Raw genomic sequence first — 11600 nt, forward strand, 5'->3', positions numbered from 1 at the left:
AAACAAAAGGGTTCACTCTGGTTAAAGTTAACACAAAGGCATTGGAAAATATTTTTGTCCATTATATATTATAAGATGAAATTTTATACAGATGAAGCAAAAATTAAATAAAAAGAAATGTTGTTACAATGTTATGTATCGTTAACACACATATATATATATACAGTGATATGTAAGGGAAATTAAATAGATATCTTATAGCCAGGCCATAGAAATAGCAGGAGTGTCTGATATTTTTACCAAATATAGACATAATGCATTCACACAGCATGTCTTATATATTTATCTGTGGGACTCTCTGCATATTTGTTGATAGATGTAGATGTGTGTAAGTGTGAACTGCAGTATGTTTTTTATTTTTATTTGTTTTTATGTGTCTGTTTATGAGTGAGTCTATATATCTTTATATAGATGGATGCCCGATTATTTATGTATGTATGGATTTTTGTGAATATATATATGTTTGGATGAGTGCAGATGGTGCTTGTAGATATTTATGCTGGTGAATGTTTGTGAGTGTGTGTGTGTGTGTGTGTGTGTGTTTGGATGTGTGTGTAAGCAACAAGTCCAGTCTTAAGTGCTCATAAATCAAAGAGTGGTTTATTTAAATGCAGCCAAAGGGAGATATATGTATCTTTCTATCCCATCATTTACCATGACCCACAGAATTACAGTTTTATGTAGCACTGATAAAGTATATTATAGGCTTTCTGAATAATTCCAAACTGGCAAGACAGGCATTTATCAGGTAAATGTTAAAGAAACGTAAACATGGTCTTTATAGAACAGGAAGAAAGCATTAATCATTAGTATTTCTTCCAGACATGTCTGTGAGTTTAAGACGATTATCGATTAGGTTGAAATCTTCAGAATCCCTTCCTCCCAAAACCAACCCTACTTTTCTCTAATAATGTATTGATTTTTATTTTATTTTATTTTATTTTATTTTATTTTATTTATTTTTGTGTGTGTCAACCAGACACAAGGCCAGTTTTGTAAGTGTATGTGTGATTATAATTAAAATGAACCAAGTACGTTACTGTTATTGACTCTGTCTCTGGAAGAGTGTAAAGCAAAGCCAATTCTCTGCGGGATTTGTGTGTAGAATGTAGCAAGATCACATGTATAATGACAATAATAACCATAACCACTAATAACTCTTTCCTTTCATAAAAGCTCAACGTTTATGAGTTACCCAGTTTTTAAAAATTCATTTATTTATTTGTATTTCACACCTCTTTTCATGCTAGCATGGGTATGATGGGTTTGCAATTTCCTAGAACAAATTATTTTCATTCTTTTTAGTTTCCTTTTTGTTTTTACTATAGGATATTTAAAAAATTTTCTTATACCAGTCATTTTATCATGAAATGAAACTGCTATCAGTTTTTTTTTTTGAAACTGCTGGGTGCCTGTTTGGAGCCGTTTATATTTGGTAGCATTTCTCACTCCACCTGACTAGATTGCAATCTAGTTTTGGCAGTTTGATTACTTAGATAGATTTGGAGTTTGTTTTTCAGTCAATTAAACTATGCTAATGATCTACATTCGATGTATGTAGACCATTACCTTTTTTAGCAACAGATATTTTCTGATGAATTCCATAACTGTTTAAACAAACTTTAGATTACAAGAGCAATTTTTTTGCTATCTGTCTGGTATCTGAAGAAAAAGTAGAGCTACTGCTCCATCCTCAAAATATGTAAACCCTTTAGCATTTAAACTGGTTATATCTAGCCAAAATATTCCATTTGTTTTATTATGTTCAAGCTGGCCAGATCCAGCCTCTCACACTTATCATGCAATGTCATTCTAAAAATAAACAGTCACATCATCAAAATCCCAAAGCCATGAGATAATACAGGATCAAGTCAAAGCAATGCGAATGAAGCATTATCTTTATATATAAAACTGAAGTTGTGTGTGTGTCTGTCTACTCCGATTTAGATTCCTAACTACTCCCACATTTTGCGGTGCAGTTTAACCAAAAGCGGGTATCTTATAGTCGTGATTCATTTTGAGCCCTTCTGGGTATTAGCACGCGTCTACAATGAGTCTACGATTTAAAAAAAAATTTACCATAATTTTTCCACATTTTTAACGCATTTTTTGCTCGGTTTATATAAGGGAAGTAACTCTCTAAAAATGCTTATATAGTTATTTCCCTTACAAACCTGAGCAACGCCGGGCGATACTGCTAGTATTTGATACAATAATATGAATGCCGAAGGGTTAAACGTTTAATATTTCCAACACTTGGATTCTAAAAAACGCTTTGAAGTTTCAGAGTTTGGATGCTTGTAGATATTTAGCTCAGTCTTGCTGGAAGATTTAAATAGGAGAAGAAGAGACTATAAAACCGCAGAGACAGCAGTGCCACTTACTCTGTGGATGTTGTGGCTATTAGGTGGTCTGCTTCTGTTGGGATCTTCAGGACCATTTAATTTTTGTTCCATGAAGGAAGATGTTTCACTCGACGTGTCATCAATATAGCGCAAGTCATCAATACTTTCATACACAGGGTACTGAGTGTTGGAGGAATGCGTCTCTATGGAGCTTTGACTGCTGGAGCTGTTATTTTTGAGTATGCCTTTAGAATGGCACTTTGCAGACATCTGTGAGATTCGATTAAATTGAGTTCGGATTGGCGTTGTACTGGAATATGTGCTATTTGTTAGCCCAGGGGCCTTTGATGTCATCAGGGAAGTGACATCAGCATATCTCATCTCTGGTTCTCGGGTTGTTGAAGAACCATGAAGATTAAGTAAAGGAGAGTTACTGCTGTATTTTGGTTCAAATATTGGCGTGGAAATATCTGCAGGAGTAATCTTTGTAGTGGTATAGTTGCCCAAATTGGTTGTTAGAGGTTTTTGCATGATGAGAGGGCTTGAAAACGACACCATTGATGAACTGCTATTGTTCTGAGCTGGTGAAGAACGTATGCTGGTTGCTGGGCTTTTGTACGTTGGGATTCTTTGAGCTGTAGCATAATGAGGTTGGGCATGCATTGCTATGTATTTTGGAGGATTAGAAGGGCTGTTGTTTAAATTATTCCTCTGTTGGCTGGTTTTGAGTGTTTTGTATGGTGATGATTGTGGAAAACGGTTTTCGGATGAGAAATGCGGATTGGTTAGGACTTTGCTGTAACAGGCTGTTGTTGTAGGTAACTCCTTAGTTTGAGAGGTACTTTGGACATAGATGTCTTCATCTGCTGGGTTTATTTCATCTGACAAATCCACATTGAATTGTGTTTCTGTAATTTGTGGAATGGGCATGAAGGTTGACTTACTCCGGCGGAAAGTATTTGGAGGATCCCGTGTAAAATCCGAAATGTCTCCAAGAAGCTTTTCTGAACTTTTATTTGTCTCTTCCTCCTCCTCTTCTTCCATTTCCTCATCATGACTGTCAGGTCGACTGAAATCAAAATGAAGTGTCTGACTGTTAGTCTTAGGTCTTGGCGGTTTGATGCCACAAGAGACCAACTCCAGGTCTTTGTCAATGGTCTTTTCTGATTTTGTGATTGCTGTTTTGCGTTCAACCTGCCGCGTTCCGAGTTTAGGAAAGCTGAAGGTTTTTGCTGACAATAGTGGCCGGTTCCATACCAGCCGTCTATTTTCATGGTAACGTTCCGATGACTTTAACAATCCAAAATTAGGCAAGCACGATGATCTTTTCGGAGACTGAAGTTTTAAGTCTTCCATGCAGCAGGGCATGGCGCATGGATGACCAGAGGCCTCATGGTGGCTCTTCTGAGGTGTCCGACAGCAGTGTGTTTGGTGATGGCTTTCTCCAGGTTTCTGATGCTAAAAAATACAATAAACATAAGATTTAATGAATATAAGATTTAAAAGATTTTTCTTCAATTTTGTCTCAAAAAAAAAAACATGAAACACAAAATTAAAACAAACAAACACAGGCATGGCTGTAGGATTAAGAAGTTTTTGTAACCACATGGGGTTTGATTCCACCTCCTCCAATACCCACCTCTCAAAGGATCTTCTGAGTTACTTGGTAACCCCACCAGTACTGGTGCCCTGTAAAAAGCATCCAGTCCACACTGTTAAATGGTTAGTGTTTGGAAGGGGCATCCAGCTGTAAAAACCATGCCAAAGCCGACCTCACCTGTGCTGGTACCACATAAAAAGCACAGAGGCCACACTGTAAGGTGGTTGGCATTAGGAAGGGCATGCTAAAACAGACCTCACCAGTGCTGGTACTATGTAAAAAGCATTCAGTTCACTCTGGAAGGGGGTTGGCATTAGGAAGGGCATTCAACCATAAAAACCCTGCTAAAAATAGACCTCACAAGTGCTGGTGCCACCTTAAAAACATTCAATTCACTCTAGAAGGGGTTTGGCATTAGGAAGGGCATTCAACCATAAAAGCCATGCTAAAACAAGCCTCGCCAGTGCCGGTGCCATGTAAAAAGCACTCAGTTCATTCTGCAAGGTGTTTGGTATTAGGGCATCCTGCTGTAAAAATCATGCCAGAACAGACAGTGAAGCCTGGTGCAATCTTCTGGCTTGCCAGCTCCTATCAAACCGTCCCACCCATGCCAGCATGAAAAATGGATGTTGAATGATGATGATAATGTTGATGATGGTTTTGTGTGTGTATGAACATGCTTGTGTGTATTTCTATTATCCAGTTCTTCAGAACCTTATACCCGCTCTGCCATTCTCACAACACCTTCAGCAATACGAAAAGCCACCCAACTGTAAAGAGCTTTGTTTCTTTCAGCAGATGCTGTGATGTTTGAGATATCACATATCACGTAGTATCAAGTATTATCTTGGCTGCTGTGGTCGTTCATGAAAGCATGAGGCCGCCTATTTCAACATTTGGTGTCTTTCTATCAATATCAAAGTTCTATCTACTGTAGCAGCATCAGTAGTTTAATATGTCCGTTTCCCAATTGACCAGGATGTGTGTAAGCCGAGACATAGGCACACAGGTATGTGCACACACATGTATGCTGAACACACACACACACATACACATATAACCACATGTGTGTATATATATATACAACCACCATCAAAGTAAAATATATAATGACCATTATTTATAGCTTGTCTTGTATATATATATATATATATATATTATATATATCTATACAATAATATGTTACATTACTCGGTAGTCAAGATAAAACTCTGAGTTTCAGATGCCGAAGTGGAAATCCACAACACCATCTCTTCGGTTATCTGGCTATTTGAAAACGCTATGAAAAATACCGTAAATAAAGGGAAATTACTGTGTTATAACTCTGCTTGCCTGCGTACTTATACATCGCTCGCATTTTTCGTCATAAAAATTATATAAAAATGCATAAAAAATATATAAAAATATATAAAAATATATAAATTCTTCTGGACATAACATAGAAAGCATGTTCTATCTGTTTTCTTTAGGGACCAAAAATGTAACAGAAATTTAGTCACATGTGGGCATGATCCGAAAAGCTCTGTCCTTGTATTTAGACATGTAGTAGGGTCTAAGCTGCTTTTCCAGATAAGCCATCTCTCCATGTCGCATAGACCGCACCTTCCGCTGCCGTTGGTATAGGGCTTACATTTGGCCAAAATCTTCCATTGTATGTTATAATCGACACCTTTATCTCTTAAAGACCAAATATGATTAAATAAAGGTGTCGATTATAACATACAATGGAAGATTTTGGCCAAATGTAAACCCTATACCAACGGCAGCGGAAGGTGCGGTCTATGCGACATGGAGAGATGGCTTATCTGGAAAAGCAGCTTAGACCCTACTACATGTCTAAATACAAGGACAGAGCTTTTCGGATCATGCCCACATGTGACTAAATTTCTGTTACGTTTTTGGTCCCCTAAAGAAAACAGATAGAACATGCTTTCTGTGTTATGTCCCAAGAAGAATTTATATATTTTTATATATTTTTTATGCATTTTTATATAATTTTTATGATGAAAAATGCGAGCGATGTATAAGTACGCAGGCAAGCAGAGTTATAACACAGTAATTTCCCTTTATTTAACGGTATTTTTTCATAGCGTTTTCAAATAGCCAGATAACCGAAGAGATGGTGTTGTGGATTTCCACTTCGGCATCTGAAACTCAGAGTTTTATCTTGACTACCGAGTAATGTAACATATTATTGTATAGATAAATTTCCTCTATTTACATAATATTGAGGTCTCTTTCTTTCTTTTGTTATCTTACCGTTTTATCAATATATGTATATATATATATATAATATATATATATATATATATATATATAATATATATAAATAAGGATAATTTCGATATTATCAAGTGGCCAGCATGGGAAAAATATATACACACACACAAACATATGTGTATATCTATCTATCTCTCTATTTATCTCTCTCTCTCTATCTATCTATCCCCCCTCTCACCCTCTTTCTCTCTCTCCTCTCTCTCTCTCTCCCTTTATATATATATATATATATGCACAAACAGATATGTATATATATATATATATATATATATATATGAGATCTGATCAGTAAGTATCCGGACTGTTACCATAGTAACGAAGATAAAGTACACAAAGTGAACCCGCTTGGCAAAGATTGACCATAGTCTCTGTTGTCCATGCACACTAAGTTTTAACGTTCTACCTCACTTCTGCTGTTTAGTGCAGCGTATGGAAGGAAGGTGTGTCGCATGTGGTCATTGCATTGACCATGACAAAGAAAGTTGTCATGGCGATAGCTGCTCAGAGGACTACGTAAAGTTGCAGAAAGTGTATGGAGAGGAGTGTATGAGCCACACACAAGTGTATGAGTGGTTCAGACGTTTCCAAGGTGGCTGAAAAATGTTGATATTGATGAACATTCTGAGGGTCCTGAAACCAGCAGAACTGAGAAAAACATTGTGGATGTTCATGGAGCTGTGAGGGTAAATCATCAGTTCACCATTTATGAGTTATCAGATGATGTGCAGGTTAGTTATGGTTCAGTTCAGTCCATTATCACTGAAGATCTGGGTATGAGATGTGTATCGGTCAAGTTTGTGCCAAAACAGCTTTCAGCTGACCAAAAGGACACTAGGATTTCAGTTGCACAAGATCTCCTTGATTGTGTCATGAATGATAAAACTGGCAGAATCGTTAGCTTGCCGGGTGAAATGCTTTGCGGTATTTCGTCTGCCGCTACATTCTAAGTTCAAATTCCGCTGAGGTCGACTTTGCCTTTCATCCTTTTGGGGGTCGATAAATTAAGTACCAGTTACACACTGGGGTCGATGTAATCGACTTAATCCGTTTGTCTGTCCTTGTTTGTCCTCTCTGTGTTTAGCCCCTTGTGGGTAGTAAAGAAATAAGAATGATAAAACTTCTTGAAAACTTTGTATAGATGTCTGAGCAGGCATTGCCAAGCTTTTGGCAAAATTTGATGCAGATTCTCTGCTCGACTTTCTCTGTTGTGGTCAATGCAATGATCACATGCTACACACCTTCCTTCCAAGCACTGCTGTAAACGACGGCAGTGAACCAGAACGTCAAAACTTAGTGTGCATGCACAACAGAGTTTAAGGTGAAGCTGTGCCAAATGGCTTTACTCTGTGTGCCTTAGTTTCATTCCTAGGGCAACAGTCCAGATACTTATTGATCAGAGCACACACACATATACATACATATATACACACACGCACACATATAAATGTGTATATATATATATATATATATATATTATATATATATAAATAAGGATAATTTCGATATTATCAAGTGGCCAGCATGGGAAAAATATATACACACACACACAACATATGTGTATATCTATCTATCTCTCTATTTATCTCTCTCTCTCTCTATCTATCTATCCCCCCTCTCACCCTCTTTCTCTCTCTCTCTCTCTCTCTCTCTCCCTTTATATATATATAATATATATGCACAAACAGATATGTATATATATATATATAATATATATATATATATGAGATCTGATCAGTAAGTATCCGGACTGTTACCATAGTAACGAAGATAAAGTACACAAAGTGAACCCGCTTGGCAAAGATTGACCATAGTCTCTGTTGTCCATGCACACTAAGTTTTAACGTTCTACCTCACTTCTGCTGTTTAGTGCAGCGTATGGAAGGAAGGTGTGTCGCATGTGGTCATTGCATTGACCATGACAAAGAAAGTTGTCATGGCGATAGCTGCTCAGAGGACTACGTAAAGTTGCAGAAAGTGTATGGAGAGGAGTGTATGAGCCCACACAAGTGTATGAGTGGTTCAGACGTTTCCAAGGTGGCTGAAAAATGTTGATATTGATGAACATTCTGAGGGTCCTGAACCAGCAGAACTGAGAAAAACATTGTGGAATGTTCATGGAGCTGTGAGGGTAAATCATCAGTTCACCATTTATGAGTTATCAGATGATGTGCAGGTTAGTTATGGTTCAGTTCAGTCCATTATCACTGAAGATCTGGGTATGAGATGTGTATCGGTCAAGTTTGTGCCAAAACAGCTTTCAGCTGACCAAAAGGACACTCAGATTTCAGTTGCACAAGACCTCCTTGATTGTGTCATGAATGATAAAACTGGCAGAATCGTTAGCTTGCCGGGTGAAATGCTTTGCGGTATTTCGTCTGCCGCGACATTCTAAGTTCAAATTCCGCTGAGGTCGACTTTGCCTTTCATCCTTTTGGGGGTCGATAAATTAAGTACCAGTTACACACTGGGGTCGATGTGATCGACTTAATCCGTTTTGTCTGTCTGTCCTTGTTTGTCCTCTCTGTGTTTAGCCCCTTGTGGGTAGTAAAGAAATAAGAATGATAAAACTTCTTGAAAACTTTGTATAGATGTCTGAGCAGGCATTGCCAAGCTTTTGGCAAAATTTGATGCAGATTCTCTGCTCGACTTTCTCTGTTGTGGTCAATGCAATGATCACATGCTACACACCTTTCTTCCAAGCACTGCTGTAAACGACGGCAGTGAACCAGAACGTCAAAACTTAGTGTGCATGCACAACAGAGTTTAAGGTGAAGCTGTGCCAAATGGCTTTACTCTGTGTGCCTTAGTTTCATTCCTAGGGCAACAGTCCAGATACTTATTGATCAGAGCACACACACATATACATACATATATACACACACGCACACATATAAATGTGTATATATATATATATATATATATATGTATATACATACATGCACACACACACACACACACACACATATATATATGATGGATTTCTTTCAGTTTTCATCTATCAAATCTACTCTCAAGGCTTTGATTGGCCCCATGCAATACTAGAAGACACTTGCCTGAGGTGTCATGCAATGGGACTGAACTTGGAACCATGTGGTTAGGAAGCAAGCTTCTTACCACACAGTCTGTGGTATCCTGGGGAGCCACTTTCAAGTGTCTTAAGTTGTTCATATTGACCCCGTCGCTTATTTCAGTCTGATGTTTTACCAAACTGTATTTATCAAATGGCTAAGTTATTATTTTTTTTTATATACACACATTTGTATTTTCTTATATCACAACACCTACCTACCTACCTACCTACCTACCTACCTATTTCTTTACTATCCACAAGGGGCCAAACACAGAAGGGACAAACAAGGACAGACAAATGGATTAAGTCGATTACATTGACCCCAGTGCGTAACTGGTACTTAATTTATCGACCCCGAAAGGATAAAAGGTAAAGTCGACCTCGGTGGAATTTGAACTCAGAACGTAACGGCGGACGAAATACGGCTACGCATTTCGCCCGGCGTGCTAACGGTTCTGCCAGCTCCTACCTACCTGCCTGCTACCACCCTACATACACATCTATCTACATGCATACATATATTTATACATACATACACACACACAGATATTCATGAATATGCGGATAACCAACCACTCATAAATATCTGTACACACACATACACACACATGCACACATCAACATACATAGGCATGTATGTATGAATGTATACATTCAACTATATGAGCATGAATATTCATACAAATATAAATGCATACATGCATACAACCACCATACATCCATATGTATATTAATGAATGTAAGAACCTGCATACACACTCATACACACACTCACACACACACACACACACACACTCATATGCACACTCATACACACACTTTCTCTCTCTCTCTCTCTCACACACACACACACTCTCACACACTCATACACACACACACTCATACACACACAGACACACACACACTCATACACAGACACACACACTTACACACACACTCACACACACACACACACTCACACACACACACACACACTCTCTCTCTCACACACTCAGACACACACACTCGCAGACACACACAATGTGGTATGGATCAGAGAGAAAGGAAGATAATGCATTAAAAACAATATGATTCCAAGCTTGAGCAAGTTCTCCTACGCAGCCAAGCCTTTTGGTCAAGAGAAGAAGGAGGAGTTATTTAGTGACAAAAGGATATATATAACCGCTCTGATACGAAAGTTATGCTTCAGTTGTTTCGTGTTTTAAAGCGATTCTTTGTGTTTCTTAGTTTTGAGAGGGCAGTGAACCATAAGCCTTCTGAACGAAGGAGAAACAGCTGAAAGGATAATGGCTGCCCGCTCAAGTTTTGAGCTGAAGTACTCTGCTTGGCTTTACCCTTCAGTATTCAGATTACTTTGTCGAATATATGAGTTATTTTTCCCTTTGGTGGAGGCGCAATGGCCCAGTGGTCACTGACTCTTAATTGTTTCCAAGCAAGGTAATACTCACCCTAGTCCTTTGAACACAAACAACAGTGGAGGCGCAATGGCCCAGACCGGGCGTTGTGTGTGTTTATTGAGCGAAAACACCTAAAGCTCCACGAGGCTCCGTCAGGGGATGGTGGTGATCCCTGCTGTACTCTTTCACCACAGCTTTCTCTCACACTTACTTCCTGTTTCTGTTGTACCTGTATTTCAAAGGGCCGGCCTTGTCACTCTCTGTGTCACGCTGAATATCCCCGAGAACTACATTAAGGGTACACGTTAATTTCACGAGCAGGCTGTTCCGTTGATTCGGATCAACCGGAACCCCCATCGTCGTAACCGACGAAGTGCTTCCCCTATTTTTCCTTTATCTTTTACTTGTGTTTGTCCTTTGACTGTGGCCATGCTGGGGCACCGCCTTGAGGAATCTTTGGTTGAATGAATTGGACCCCAGAATTTATTTTTAAGCCTAGTACTTATTCTATCGGTGTCTTTTGCTGAACTGCTAAGTTATGGAGATGTAATCACACCACTATCAGTTGTCAAGCAGTGGTGGGGGACAAACACGTACAGAGACACAGGCAGACACACACACGCACACGCACATGCACACACACATACATACACACGCGCACACACACGCACACACACATACACACGATGGGCTTCTTTCAGTTTCTGTCTACCAAATCCACTCACAATGCTTTAGCTGGCCCGAGGCTTTAGTAGAAGACAGTTACCCAAGGTACCATGCACTGGGACTGAACCTGGAACCATGTGGATGGGAAGCAAGCTTCATACCACACACCCATACCAGGGTCATATTTATTCACATTTTATAAAATGAATCCTGTATTATCTCATAACCTTGAGATTTTGAAG

The 11600-nt window shown here is 38.7% G+C and overlaps 1 protein-coding gene across 6 annotated transcripts in view; it reads right to left on the reverse strand.

Moving 5' to 3' along the window:
• Positions 1-2202: 2202 nt before the first annotated feature.
• LOC115221265 (titin-like) overlaps positions 2203-11600 on the reverse strand; it is a 429926-nt gene continuing 420528 nt past the window's right edge. For all 6 annotated transcript variants that reach the window (XM_036510967.1, XM_036510965.1, XM_036510966.1 and 3 more), the window contains one exon: positions 2203-3803. In XM_036510967.1, coding sequence (XP_036366860.1) covers positions 2352-3803 — 1452 coding nt within the window. In that variant the 3' untranslated portion in view covers positions 2203-2351. The remainder of the gene's footprint in view (positions 3804-11600) is intronic.

This window comes from Octopus sinensis, linkage group LG18 (assembly GCF_006345805.1).
Source record: "Octopus sinensis linkage group LG18, ASM634580v1, whole genome shotgun sequence".
NCBI classification, from domain to species: domain Eukaryota; kingdom Metazoa; phylum Mollusca; class Cephalopoda; order Octopoda; family Octopodidae; genus Octopus; species Octopus sinensis.